Source organism: Meriones unguiculatus, chromosome X, assembly GCF_030254825.1.
Source record: "Meriones unguiculatus strain TT.TT164.6M chromosome X, Bangor_MerUng_6.1, whole genome shotgun sequence".
Classification (NCBI taxonomy): domain Eukaryota; kingdom Metazoa; phylum Chordata; class Mammalia; order Rodentia; family Muridae; genus Meriones; species Meriones unguiculatus.
In genome coordinates, this window is record NC_083369.1 from 19,466,750 (window position 1) to 19,482,372 (window position 15,623).

Consider the following 15,623-nt stretch of genomic DNA (forward strand, 5'->3'; position numbering starts at 1 on the left):
AAAATGAAGTAATTATATTTTATTTTAAACTGTGTCAGGATGAAAGCTAAGGAACTTATTGAAGAACTTCTTTCTTCTTAAAATGCTTATTATAAAATAAATGCTAATAGTTGAACCAACAAGTCCAAAGTCAGGAATTGTATACCAAATAAAGACAAGCTAGAAATATTCTGAGTATCTAAGCTGTGAGGTTAAGATACGTGAAAAACTGGGGCTAGTTTACTGTAAACCACCACTATCAGTGGGGATTATTTTTAACATATATAATATTGGTAAGAGATGAAATTCATTATTTCCACTCGAAGAGACAGTGTCCATAGCCCTTGTTAAGTTAGTTTCCTTGAAAATATTTAAGAACTGTGGAGTGTGAGGGCACATGCCTTTAATCCTAGCACTCAGAATGATTTGTTGCAGCCAGCTTAGTCTATCTACATAATGAGTTGCAGTCTGGGCAGAAAAATACAGTTTCAAAGAAGGAGGAGGCAGATAAGGAGGAAGAGGAAAGGAAGGGAGGGAGGGAGGGAGGGAGGGAGGGAGGGAGGGAGGGAGGGAGGGAGGGAGGGAGGGGGGATTAAAAACTAAAGAAATAAAAACTTTCAGGGAAAGTCTCAATCTGTTTTCGCTCAGCTATATTCTAAGTCTATATAAAATGTACAGTAGGTGGGGTAAAAGTGGGTAGAAAAGGTAAGTAAACAAACAAGGGAATTAGCTTTGTTGAAAAAAAGTAGGATTAGTACTAGTTGGGAAGAATATTATCAGGACATCTGAGTTTTTCAAACAGAATGGGACAAATGGTTGAGCACTTACTATGTCAGGTTTGATAAGTGAGGCTGAGCCTAATATTAAAAGTCAAGCTGTAAGATGCAGTCCATGAAGGTAGGGTATATATTATATAATAATGGTCATGTGTGTGACTTTGTGTGCCTGCTAATTTATAACATTATAAGCAACTTTCTAGAGTATACCCTCACTCTATTCACAAGGGTCTTGTAACAGTAGGCAGGAACATATCTTACTTTACAGATAGTCGCCATAGCTCAGGAAGAAAAAAGGCCAAATTGAAAAGATATTTACTTTTATGTCCATAAACGTCTTACCTGTGGTCTTGGGCAGTATACTTAAGGAGCTCAGCCAACTGTAAAGGGTATTTGCAGATCTTCTGTACTGGAGTCAAAAGAAAACCATCAATGGCAATGTCAATCATCTGCTGCAAGAGGCGGCAGGCCTCAAAAAAGTGTTGATAGCGGCTGTCCTTCATCAGCTTGGAGAGTTCCATGCAGGCATCCAGGTGGTTGTTACAATATTCAGAGTATATCCAGAATCCGTCTTGCTGTGGAGAAAAGAAGAGAAAAATAAAGGCTCAGAGACCCCACAGAAGTCTTGAAATAATAGAAAGGCAGATCTTGTTCATATGTACAAATGAACCTCTTTTATAGAACAAACCAAGTAATACAAATTAAAAAAATGGAGTACAGAGCTAAACAGAACTCTCAATAGAGGAATATCAAATAGCAGAGAAACACTTAAAGATTCTCATCGTCCTTAGTAATCAGGGAAATGCAAATCAAAATGACCCTGAGATTTCACCTTATACCCATCAGAATGGCTAAGATAAAAAACTCAAGTGACAACACATGCTGGAGAGGATGTGGAGAAAGAGGAACCTTCCTCCATTGCTGATGGGAATATAGACTTGTACAACCACTTTGGAAATCAATCTGGCACTTTCTTAGACAATTAGGAATAATAGTGATACCTCAAGTTCCAGCTACACCACTCCCAGGCATATGTCCGAAATATGCTCAACTGTACCCATTTTTTAGTTGGATTACTTGGTTTTTTGGTGTTTAACTTCTTGAGTTTGATACCACTCCTGGGCATATATCTGAAAGATGCTCAATCATACAACAAAGACATTTCTCAACCATGTTCATAGCAGCTTTATTCTTAATAGACAGGAACTGGAAACAACCTAGACGTCCCTCAACCAAAGAATGGATACAGAAATTGTGGTATATTTACACAATGGACTACTACTCAGCAAGTAAAAACAAGAAAATCATGAAAGTTGCAGAAAAAATGGATGGGACTAGGAAAGTTCATACTAAGTGAGGTCACCCAGAAGCAGAAAGACACACATGGTATATACTCACTTATAAGTGGATACTAGCTATATAATAGAGGATTAACATACTAAAATCCCAAAGAAGCTAAACAATAAAAAGGACCCTAGGGAAGATGCTTAATCCTCATTCAAAACAAACAAGATTGAAATTAGAAGCAGGAGAGGACAGGGAACAGGACAGGAGCCTACCACCAAGGGCCTCTGAAAGTCTCTACCCATGAGGATATCAAAGCAGATGCTGAGGCTCATAGCCAAACTTTGGGGAGAGTTCAGGGAATCTCATGAAATAAATAAGGGGTAGATAGAAAGAAAGACCTGGAGGGGATAGGAGCTCCACAAGGAGAAAAAAAAAAAAAAAAAAAGAAACTGGGCACAGGGATCTTTTCTGAGATTGATAGTCCAACCAAGGACCATTCATGGAGATAACCTAGAACCCCTGCACAGATGTAGCACATGGATGCTTAATGTCCAAGTGGTTTCCCTAGTAATGGGAACAGCGACTGTCTCTGACATGAACTCAGTGGCTGGCTCTTTGATTACTTCCTCCTGAGGAGGGTGCAGCCTTACCAGGGAACAGCGACTGTCTCTGACATGAACTCAGTGGCTGCCTCTTTGATTACTTCCTCCTGAGGAGGGTGCAGCCTTACCAGGCAACAGAAGAAGACAATGCAGGCAGTCCTGCTGAGACCTGATAGAGTAGGATCAGATGGAAAGGGAGGAGGACCTCTCCTATCAGTGGACTGGGGGAGGGCATGGGTAGAGAACAGGGAGGAAGGGTGGGATTGGGAGGGGACAAGGGAGGGGGCTACAGTTGGGATACAAATTGAATAAACTTTAATTAATAAAAAATAATTTAAAAAAACTAAAAGGCAATGAGCTAAATTAACAAAATGATAGTAAAATAGGAAAACTTTACAACAGACACCAAAGAAATTCAGAATAATATAAGGGAATATTTTTAAAACTCAAATTCTATTAAGTTGGAAAACCTAAAAGAGACACTTGAATTTCTAGATTAAACCGAAATGAAACCAAGAAGAGGTCAATGATCTAAACAGGTACATAACAAAGAAGATTGAAATAGAAATAAAAAGCCAGAGCCAGATGGATTCACAGAGATAATAGACTAGACATTCAAAGAAGATCTACAGCCAGTCCTTCTTAAATATTTTTTATTTTTTTCTTTTCTTTTTATTATTTATTTTTATTAATTACAGTTTATTCACTTTGTATCCCCCGTGTACCTCCCTCCCTCCCCCCTCCCGTTCCCACCCTCCCTCTTCTCCACCCATGTCCCTCTCCCAGTCCACTGATAAGGTCCTCCTCCCTTTCCCTCTGACCCTAGTCTATCAGGTCTCCTCAGGAGTGGCTGCATTGTCTTCTTCTGTGGCCTGGTAAGGCTGCTCCCCCTCAGGGGGAGCTGATCAAAGATCAGGCCAATCAGTTCATGTCAGAGACAGTCCCTGTCCCCATTGCTATGGAGGCCACTTGGACACTGAACTGCCATAGGCTACCCCCGTGCAGGGGTTCCAGGCCATCTCCATGAGTGGTCCTTGGCTGGAGTATCAGTTTCAGAAAAGACCCCTGTGCCCAGACTTTTAGGATCTGTTGCTGTCCTTGTGGAGCTCCTGTCCTCTCCAGGTCTTACTATCTCTCACTTCTTTCTTAAGATTACCTGTACTCTGCCCAAAGTTTGGCGATGAGTCTCAGCATCTACCTCTTTACCCTGCTGGGTATAGCCTTTCAGAGGACATCAGTGGCAGGCTCCTGTCCTATTCCCTGTTTTCTCCCTTCTCCTATGTCCATCCTCTTTGCCTTTCTGAATGGGGATTGAGCATCTTAGCCAGAATTCATAGTGGCTTTATTTGTAATAGCCAGAAACCGGGAGCAACCTAGATGTTCTTCAACCAAAGAATGGATACAGAAATGGTGGTATTTTTACACAATGGAATACTATTCAGTTATTAAAAATAAAGAAATCATGAAAATTTTTAAGTAAATGGATGGAACTAGAAAAGATCATCCTAACTGCAGTAACCCAGACCTAGAAAGATACACATGGTAGGTATATACTCACTTATAAGTGGATATTAGCGGCATAATATAGGATAAATATATTAAAATCTATAGTCATGAAGAAGCTAAACAACAAGGAGGACCCAAAGGAGGGTATCAAATGTCACTCAGAAGGGGAAATAAAATAGACAGCAGAAGTGGGTGAAAAGAGGGAACTGGGCAGGAGATGGAATCGGGAGGGAAACAACAGTAGGGATCAGATGTGGGGAGTAGGGGGGTGGGAGGTGAGAGGGCTGGGAACAAGAAGAGAAACTGACAGGGGTATCTCTTTGACAAGCTAGAGGCCTGCAACAGGGTAGCACCTGGGAGGATATGGGTGTGACTCTACTTGAGACATTTTTAATATAATCTTTTATTTATTACAGTTTAGTCAATTTGTATCCCAGCTGTAGCCCTACCCTTATCCCCTCCCAATCCTGTCCTCCCTCCCTCATCTCCTCCCATGACCCTTCCCCAGTCCAATGATAGGAGTACCTCCTCCCCTTCCATCCCACCCTAGCCTATAAAGTCTCATCAGGACTGTCTTTCATAGTCTTCCTCTGTGGCCTGGTCAGGCTGCTCCCACTTCAGGGGGAAGTGATCAAAGAGCAGGTCACTGAGTTTATGTCAGAGACAGTCCCTGCTCCCCTTGTTAGGGAGCCCATTTGGAGACTGAATTGCCAAGGGCTACCTCTGTGTAGGGGGTCCAGGTTATCTCCATGAATGGTCCTTGGTTGGGTTATCTTTCTCAGAATAGACCCCTAGGCCCAGATTTCTTGGTTCTGTTGTTCTACTTGTGGAACTCCAGACCCTTCCAGGTCTTTCTATCTCCCTCTCTCTCCCCCTTCTTTCATAAAATTCTCTGCACTCTGCCCAAAGTTTGGCTATAAGTCTCAGCATCCAATGTAATACCCTGCTGGGTAGAGTCTTACAAAGGCCCTCTGTTCTAGGCTCCTGTTTTGTTCTTTATTTTCACCTTCTTCTGAGGTCTATCCCATTTGCCTTTCTGAATAAAGATTGAGCATCTTATCCAGGGTCCACCTTCTTGCTAACCTTCTTTAGGTGTACAGATTTTAGTATGATTATCCTATATTATATGTCGAATATAGACTTACAAGTGAGTATATACTATGTGTGTCTTTCTGCTTCTGGGAAAGCTCATTCAGGATGATCTTTTCTAGTTCCCACCATTTGCCTCCAAATGTCATTGATTAAGGTCCTTGTTTTAAATTACTGAGTAGTATTCCATTGTGTAAATGTACCACAATTTCTGTATCCATTCCTCAATTGAAGGACATTTGGGTTGTTTCCAGATTCTGGCTATTATGAATGCAAATAGATCTACACTTATCACCCTGTACAAAACTAATGTCTGGGTGGATCAAAGACCTTAATCTAAAACCAGATACACTAAACCTGTTAGAAGAAAAAGTGGGGAAGAGCCTTGAGCTCATTGGCACAGGAGACAACTTCCTGAACAGAACACCAACAGCACAGGCTCTAACATCAACAATCAATAAATGGGATTCATGAAGCTGAAAATTTTCTGTAAAGCAAAAGACACTGTTGTCAAAACAAAACGACAGCCCTCAGACTGGGAAAGGATCTTCACCAACCCTATATCTGACAGAGGGCTAATATTCAGAATATATAAAGAACTCAAGAAGTTAAACATCAACAAATCAGGTAATCCATTTAAAAAATGGGGTGCAGAGCTAAACAGAACTCTCAATAGAAGAATACTGAATGGCAGAGAAACACTTAAAGAAATGCTCAATATCCTTACTCATCAGGGAAATACAAATCAAAATGACCCTGAGATTTCATCTTACACACATCAGAATGGCTAAGATGAAAAACTCAAGTGATAATACATGCTAGAGAGGTTGTGGAGAAAGGGGAACCCTCCTCCATTGCTGGTGGGCATGTAAACTTGTACAACTCCTTTGGAAATCAATCTGGCGCTTTCTCAGATAACTAGGAATAGTGCTTCCTAGTTATCTTTTACATACTTTTTTACATACTTTTATGTATGTAGCTGATACTTTTAACGGTGGGTACAAGGAGACTGAAGTGACCACCTCCTAGTGGAAGAAGGGGAACAATAACCCACCTACAAAACCTTTGACCCAAAGTTTACCCCTTCTACAAGAAGTGCAGAATAAAGAGGAAACAGAGATTGAGTGAATGCCCAACCAATGATTGGCCGAACCTGAGACACACCCCACAGTAGAGAGCCATCCCCTGAATCTATTAATGATGTTTTGCTATGTTTGCAGACAGGAGCCTAGCATGATCATCATCTGGGAGGCTCCAGTCAGCAGTGGATTGAGACAGATGCTGGGACTTGCAGCCAGGCATGGGGCGGAGATCTGGGGGTCTTGTGGAAGTGTTGGGGGAAAGATGGAAGGACCTGAGAGGGACAGGAATTCACAAGAAGACCAACAGAGACAACTCTCTAGACCCATGGGGGCTTACAGAGACTGAGACATCAACTAAGGAGCATGCATGATCTGGACCTAAGCCCTTGCACATATGTGGTTCATGGGTGGCTTGGTCTGCATGTGGGCCACCTGGAGAGTGGGGGAGGGCTGTTTTTAACATGGACTATATTGCCTGCTTTTGGATAACTTACCCCTGGCAGAGCTGCCTTGCCTGGCCTCAGTGGATGAGGATATGCTCTGTCCTGATGTGACTTAATGTGCTTAGGAGGGCTGATGGGGGTGAAGGCCTCTCCCCTTTTCTGGGGTTAAAGGGAAATGGAGAGGGGAAGGAGGAAGGTGAGGGAATTGGGAGGAGAGGAGGGAGGAACACCCTTGGGATTTAAAGTAAATTTAAATAAAATTTTAAAAACTAGAAAAAAAAAGAATTAAACAGCAGAGTGAAAACAAACAAACAACAACAAAACACACTGATATAGTATAGGCACCAAAGCAGACATGTAGAGACCAATGAAACAAAATTAAAGATGCAAAGATGAATACACGCAATTATAGCCATTTAATATTGTACAAAAATATCAAAAACATAAGCTTAAGTAAAGAAATCATCTTCAACAAATGGTGTTATGAAAACTGGTCATCTACATGTAAAATAATGAAATTAGACCTGTATGTAGGACCCTGTACAAAAACTCATTCCACACAGATCAAAGACTTAAATGTGAAACCCAAAGCATTGAAACAGCTAGAAGAAAACATAAGCCATTCCTTAAATGATATATAGGTATAGGAATAGAATTACATTTGCCCAAGAATTAAGACTATAATTGAGAAAGGGGACCTCATAAAACTAAAAAGCTCCTGTGCAACTAAAGAAAAAAATCAACTTAAATTTTTTTAAAAAAGAAACATTCTGACTGAAGAGGAGGCCCACAGAATAGAAGAGAATCTTTCCCAGTTTATACCTCTTATAAAGAGTTAATATCTAGAATATATAAAGAGCTAAAAAAATAAAGATTTGGGGGGAAAATGACCCATTCAAAAAATGAGCCTGGTATCCGAACAGAGTTCTCAAAAGAATAACTAACTAACTAAATAAATAAGAAATATTTTCTAAATGTTCATTGTACCTAACATTTAGGGAAATGAAATAAAAACCACTCTGAGATTTTATCTTACTACCAAACTGGCCAAGAAGAAATGCTAGAGGGGATATGGAAAAAAGGGAACCTGCATTCACTGTTGATGCTATTTCAAACTTGCCCAGCCACTCTGGAAATATGTGTGGAGAAACTTCAAAATACTAAAATTAAATCTACCTTATGACTCAGTTTTACCACTCTGTCATATGCCTAAAGGTCTGGACTTTTTACTCCACAGATACTTGCTCTGCCATGCTCATTGGTGCTCTATTCATGACAGCTAGGAAGTGGAAATAACCTAAAAGTTCTTCACTGACAAATGGATAACATAAAGGTGATATACACACATTATGGAATATTACTCAACTGTAAGGAAAAATGAAGTCATAAAATTTGCAAGTAAATGGATGGAAGGAGAAAAGATAATATTGAATGAGGTAATCTGGATAGAGAAAGACAAACAGTATATGGTCTCTTTCAGATGTGGTTCCCAGCTCCGTATCTTCAGATGTGAGTACATAACTTTGAGAAACAACAGAAATCGGGAAAGTAAAAATGGAATGGCATGGAGGCAGGAAGGAGCAATAGAAACCGGAATAGTAGGGCACAAAAGATATGAAGGGGAACTGGGAGAAACAGGAGGCTTTAATTATGGAAGGAGAAGGTATATAATTACAGAAGAATGAAAAGATTGAAACAACATTAAGGATGCCTAAAAATGTCCTAATAAATCATACTATTATCTATCTATCTAAAATACCTATAATATATGTTGGTCTATGAACACATATACAATTTAAATGAAAATCTATCTTGGCTGGCAATTCTCCTTTCATAGAGCATCTAACAAAACCCTCAACACCAGGCATGAGAAGCCCCTCTTGTGAGTTGTTTGTCAGGGTTATCCAAGATACTGCTTAAACATTATAGGATATTTCTGAGGTCCTTGATTATCTCCTAGTTGTGGATCGTAAGACCTTATTGTTTACCATGTACACAAATACCTGTCTCTCAAGTGCTGGAATTAAAGTTATGTGCCACCACACCAAGCTTAAATATTTTAAATTAAAATATAACTGCATCACATCTTCCCTTCCATGTCCTCTCTCCAAGTCTTTCCTTGCCCCTTCTCTCCATTATCCACATGTCCCTCCCAATTAAATTAGTGGCCTAAATATTATTATTATTGTTCCATATATAAATAGATGCATAACTATATAAAAACAACATGCTGAAATGGTAAATATCAAATAATACAATTCCTTGAGGTTTTATGAAACAGAAAACCACAATAGGTAGGTCACAATGCAGAGATAAAGTGATCTTGTGGAGCACAGCCCCAGCATGTATATGCATCTCTGAATAAGTGGTAGAATGATTGTAAGTGCTAGAGGATCCGGGAGTCTTCTGTAATATTTTGTCTCCTAGAAATGACAAGTAATATTCATACACGATACCTCAATAATATACTTCCAGCTGTCTGTTTTGTCTGATCTGCTCCTACTTAAAACATCCCAGCCCAACGACCCAGATTTCACATTTCATCGTTTCCTAAACTACCACCTTTATTTCCTATAGCTATTTTAGCTACTTCTTCCTTGGATGCTTTGTCTCAGTGACTTGGAATAACTACCATGCATGGGTCCCTGTACAACCAAGCTCTCATAACAAATGCAACTCCCACTGACTTAACTTATTGTCACTCATCCAAGGTCTTGTGACTTTGAAAAAGAAACCAGTTTGTCTCTGCCACCAGACACATGTCTAAAAATGGCCTTTTTAGTACACCACTAGCATTGTCTTCCACCAGTGATAGCCAGCTGACAGACACAGTTGTATAGATAAGGAAGGACCTAACAGTTATCAATGCCGCTGTGCACCTTCCACAGCTCTTACTGCTGCCAATATCGTTTCCTGAACTAACAACTTACTCTCACCCAGACATGGTTGGAACCACTGCATCATCTCAGACATGATTCATTGTGACACTGCATTTACTGCCCAAATGCATCCTATCTTGCCTCTCCCCAGTATCGCAAATAGAGGGAGGTTTTTCCTTATCAAAGCAGTCCACAAAATCTCGATAAAGGAAATGTTCCTTAAAAAGCACAGAGATCAGACCTCTACTCTTGCCTGATGCGTCTAAAACAAAAAGCGGGAACTGTAGAGAGCTGCATAATGCCGCGCCTTAAAGATGGAGCTGGTTTCCGCCTTCCACCTACCCGATGGTGAGTGCTCTCTGTCACAAACAACTCTACATTTGGCTAAGGCTGAGGATCTGGCTTGCTTCCATGTATGTGGACCTATCTGCATTGCCCACGAGGCACGCTGGGGTTGGCTACCCAGAGGCTATTTTAAGCTGTGGGCTGGCTTTCCCCAGGGTCAGAAGATTGTTCAAGGTTCCTGAATAAACTGCATTGAAAAAAACAAAACAAAACAAAACAAAACAAAACAAAACAAAAAGCACAGTCCTCTTTTCAAGACTATATAGATCTCAAAAAACCTTTGTAAAACACCCCACCAAAGGAACACAATAAATTGTAAATAACCACCAATGGAAATCTACAAATTGAGAAAGAATCCAAAATAATTCTTTGAAAAAAGTCAAGTGAATTAACAAGTATAAACAACTCACAAAATCAGAACAGAGTACAAAATCAAAATGAAAAGTTGGAGATTTTAATAAACACAAATAAACAGATAAAATACTTGGGAAACACAGACTACATTTACTGAACTAAAATAAAGTCTAAAAGGAGGATAAGATCAAGCAAAAAATGAGTAAATGAGTTCAACAACAGATCACCCAAAACTACCCAGATGAGAAAAAGAAAATATGTTTATAGTATACAATAAAGATAGATAATATTTGCAAAACTTAAGTTCCAGAAGAAGAAAGAAAAAAGAAAAAAAAAACTCATTTAAAGAAATGGTGGCTGGAAACTTTCCACATCTGGGAATAAAATACAAATATGTATTTCAAGAAGCTTAGTGATCTCTAACATAACAAAACTAGTGTTCACCAAAAGATTACACAAAAATCAAAGAATTCTAAAAGCAGAAAAACAAAAGAAGCACATTACACAGAGGGAAGCTTTGATAAAGATCAAAAGATTTCTTAGACTCCGTGTTTTAAAGCCTGGATCAGACATAGAAATAACTCCTGCCAAGAGGCAGATGAACATAGAATTGAGGCAAAAACATCTTTGAGGATTAGATGGAAACATGAAAAAAAAATTTTTTCTCTGCACCTATCATGGGTCATAATATGGGATTCATCCCATCCTGATATTCAGTGACATACCTGGGAAATTGGCACTGCTGTATTTTATTTGGAAAGCAAAAATTCAATGTGCAGTAAATTATGTTGTCTGTTCCCTTTGCCTTGGCTTGGTTAGAGTTACTGGTGTTTTTTTAAGACTAGATGTTGTTCAGAAGAAGTCAGCAAGTACTTGGTGTTTGGGGGATGCAATCTTGAGTATTTAAAATAAATCAATTGAAAAATAGAATACATTAACAATCAGGCTTATGTTTGTTTGGTTTGATTTTATGAGACACGGTTTCTCTGAATAGCCTTGGTTGTCCTGGACTCCCTTTGTAGACCAGGCCGGCCGGCCTCAGACTCACAGAGATCCACCTGCTTTTGCCTGCTAATTAGGTCTTAATATATAGCCTAAATTGATCTTGAATTCATGATCCTCCTGCCTCTCCTCAGCAATGTAGAAATATGGTCAGAAACAGAGCCTAAATGAAAGCATGGATACAGAATCCAAGCTGTGAGCCAAACACAAGAAAGGACTGTTCAGAGGAGGGTTACTACTGTCAAATTGCCTACTGAAAGACCATTCAGAAAGATGACACCATTGTGACTCAATCCACGAAGAACTCTTCACTAACAAGACCAACATCTGTGATTTGAGCTCACAATGGACTACTCAAGGGTATGACTGGAATCTGGAAGCCTAGAATGGAACAGTGTGAGTTGAGACTGGAGGAAGGAAACAGAGAAGAGACTATTCAGACTTGTCTCCTTTGCATTTATTCCTCCTTTATCAAGTACTTAATACCAATTTATCAGGCCATCTCTGTTCCCCCTGTTCCCTCTCCCTTTCTTCATTTCTCCTTTTTCCCCTCTTCCTCAAACTTTCACTATTTTTCCCCTTTTCCTCTCTCCCTCTCTTCTTCTCTCACTTGCCCTCCTCTCTTTCTAAATCTTCCCTCTCCTCTGTTTCTCTCTCTTCCTTCCTCCCTCATATTTTTGTTCCATTCTCCTCTTCTTTTCCTTCCCTTTTTATTCCCTGTATTTTTATCTTTTACCTTTATTAAGTTTTCATAAAATACAGGGTGAGATTAGTCTGTGAGATTTCTATGTCTCTGGTTCTTGAGAACCAGGAATGTTTTATGCCATCTGACTGCATTCTTTTCCTCCTATCTTTTCATTCTACCTTTAATTCAAAATGCTTCATCTCCTTTGTCTTGACTATTGTCCCATTCTTTTTACATTCATCTCCTTCACATTTAATATATCAACCCAATAATATTCACTAGTCTCATTCTCATTTTTTTTATCCACTTATGACCACAGTACTCAATCAATATCTTGGGGCGTGCAGTAATGAGTTTCCTAATTTTCTAAATTGGCATTTAAAGGGTGCATGATTGCTATTTGACTAAGACTGTATGTTCACAATGGTACAAGAAGAGGACATTACAATTTTAAACATATATACCCTGCCTTAGTTATGGTTTCTATGGCTGTGATAAACATCATGACCAAAAAGCAACTTGGGAAGAAAAGGATTTACTTCATCTTAGGACACTCTTCTTACAGTCCTCTAATACTGAGGAAAGTAAAGGCAGGAACTCAAAGCAGGATTCTGCAGGCAAGAACTGAGGCAGAAACCATGAAGGAATGTTGATTACCAAAGTGGCTGGACCAGTTTTCAATCCCATCAACAATGAATGAGGGTTCTCTTTTCTAGACATTTCCTTCAGCATTTGTTGTCAATAGTTTTGTTGATCTCTGCCATTCTGACTGGAGTAAGGTAAAAATCCCAGGGCTGTTTTGAGATGCATTTCCATAAATGCTAAAGACCCTGAATATCATATATATATACATATATATAATACATGTCTATATATTATTAATTTTATATCCCTATTGTAGTCCCCTCCCTTGTCTCCTCCCAGTCCCACCCTCCCTCCATCTTCATCCCAATTTCCCTTCCCTAGTCCACAAAACGTGGAGCTCTCCCCCTCAGCCCATTGACCTTAGCCTTGATAGTCTCATCAGGACTGCTTGCATCCTCTTCCTCTGTGGCCTGGGCAAACTGCCCCACCAGAAGGAAATGATCAAAAGAGCTGGCAATAGAGTTCCTGTCAGAAACAGTCCCTGGTCCCCTTACTAGGGAACCCACATAGAGACTGAGGTGCTTATAGGCTACATCTGAGCAGGGGGTCTAGGTACTCTCCATGCATGGTCTTTGTTTGGAGCATCGGTCTCTGCAGGTTCCCTTGGGCCCAGATTTGTTGTCTCTATTGGTCTCCTTGTGGAGCTACTATCTGCTCCAGATCTTTCTGTTCCCCCAACTCTTCCGTAAGACTCCCAGTACTCTATCCAAAGTTTGGCTGGGAATCTCTGCATCTGCTTCAATCCCCTGCTGGGTGGAGTCTTTCAGAGGACATTTATGATAGGCTTCCTCCTGCTCCCACGCTCTTCAACCGCTTTTGATGTCTGTTCTATTTGCCCTTCTGAATGGGAATTAAGCATCTAGGAGCATGCTTGTTATTTACCTTCTTTAGGTCTGTGAATTTTACTATGGGTTTCCTGTATTATATGGCTAATATCTACTTATAAGCGAGTATAGACTATGTGTGTCTTTCTGGTTCTGGGTTACCTCACTCATGATGATCTTTTCAAGTTCCATTCATTTGCCTATAAATTTCATGATTTCCTTGTGTTTAATTGCTGTAAATGTACTGTAATTTCTGTATCCATTCCTTGACTGAGGGACATGTAGGTTGTTTCCAGATTCTGGCTATTATAAATAAAGCTGCCATGAACATAGCTGAGCAAATGTCCTTGTTGTATGTTGAGCATCTTTCAGTTATATACCCAGGAGTGGTGTAGCTAGGTCTTGAAGTAGCACTATTCCTAATTTTCTGAGAAAGTACTGTATTGGTTTCCAAAGTGGTTGTACAAGTGTGCATTCTCACCAGCAATAGAGGAGTGTTCCCCTCCGTGAACATCTTTTGAGATATTTCTTAGACATTTCTCTCTTGTTTTCTTTCTTTCTTTTTTTTTTTTTTTTGAGAATTCTCTATTTAGGTCCCAGGCCCTTATGGAATCATATTTTGTTTAGTCTTGATTTTTCTGTTTTGAATTCTTTATATATTGTGAATATTATTCCTGTCTGCTGTATTACTGGTAACTTATTATACAAACACTTACATGTATTAATATACATAAATCACTTAAATGAGAATTTCAAGAAAACTTCTCTTTGCAATAGATGGAAACCATGACAGAAAACTAAAAGCAATCATAATGTAGATTTGTGGAGTTTATTCTCAACACATACATCTATAATACATTTCCTGAATCTAAGGCTCAGGTATCACTGAGACCCAGGGAGAAGAAAGACTATAAAAGACAGAGGATCTGGAGTTTGCTGTGAGATATTTGTCTCCTAGGAATATCAGAAGCTGTATCCATAAAGTCTTAATAACAGAATAGTCTAGACATGAACTGAACAATGATGACATCAGTAAACATGTTAATGTGGAAAGCTCCCGAGTTCTAAACCTTACACAAAAAAAACTACAGGAAACTAAGGAATGCTGAGAGCTGGAGAACTAGTCTTCTCTAGGGAAGAGCACACCAATTGGTTATCTAATACCAAATGGACAGTCCTAAAAACATACATACAATTAATATACAGACTAGTACGTTGTATTTACATAACTTAGGAAAATATATGTATATGCCCGTATATATATGTGTGTAACAATTAATGAAAACACAAACAATATATATGAAAAAGAGCAAGGAGAGGTATATGGGAGGGTTTAGAGGAAGAAAAAGAGGTAATAATGGAATTATACTATAAACAAATGATTATATTATAAATTAAAAATATTAAAAATAAATAAAAATAATTGCTATCCAGCTTTGTAAATAACCTGATGCAAATAACCCAACTGCTATTGTTTCTGATGTATCTATACAAATACAACCAGTTAGGGGAGGGGCCATAGCCTATACTAATGGGTTTTTCCATAGAGGGGTTATTTCTCTAACTATTTGGAGTCCCAGTGGGCTCTGCTCAACTATTCAAAGTATGTTACAGCCTTGAGATTTTTGACAGGATAATTGGGAATTAATTAGGATCCACCTCCTGTGTGCTTGTACCCACAATAATAATAGCATGGATGTGGCCCAATTATGTCAGCACATCCTAGAAAAGCAAAATGCTTTTGATCAGATTGGGTTCCTTTATTAATCCTGAAATGGTTTGAGGTTTCAATCTCTTTAACTTGGGAAAAGTTAAAAGGTTGTGTGTGTGTGTGTGTGTGTGTGTATGTGTTTGGTTTTTGTTGGCAAAAGCTGCGGTGTTATTCTTTTTTTTTTTTCATCATCCTTGAAGTCTGGTGTCAAGAGTTGCAGCAAACTATCTCTGGACTAAGCATGAAGATCAATTCTCAAAGTATAAGAAAGTGGGTGATGTAGGAAGCCAGTGAACTCCTGAAGGAATGTATGTATTGTTTGACATGAGCATTGACCATGTCAAGAACTCCAATGTTTCATACTCATGGGAGTGGAAATGGTTTTTCCAGGTGAGGCTCAAAGGGATGACAAAA

At 39.3% G+C, this 15,623-nt stretch overlaps 1 protein-coding gene across 5 annotated transcripts in view; it reads right to left on the minus strand.

Annotated features, from left to right (window-relative positions):
* Arhgef9 (Cdc42 guanine nucleotide exchange factor 9) overlaps window positions 1–15,623 on the minus strand; it is a 156,039-nt gene that overhangs the window by 39,496 nt on the left and 100,920 nt on the right. For all 5 annotated transcript variants that reach the window (XM_060375143.1, XM_021661660.2, XM_021661659.2 and 2 more), the window contains exon 5: window positions 1,098–1,330. In XM_060375143.1, coding sequence (XP_060231126.1) covers window positions 1,098–1,330 — 233 coding nt within the window. The remainder of the gene's footprint in view (window positions 1–1,097; window positions 1,331–15,623) is intronic.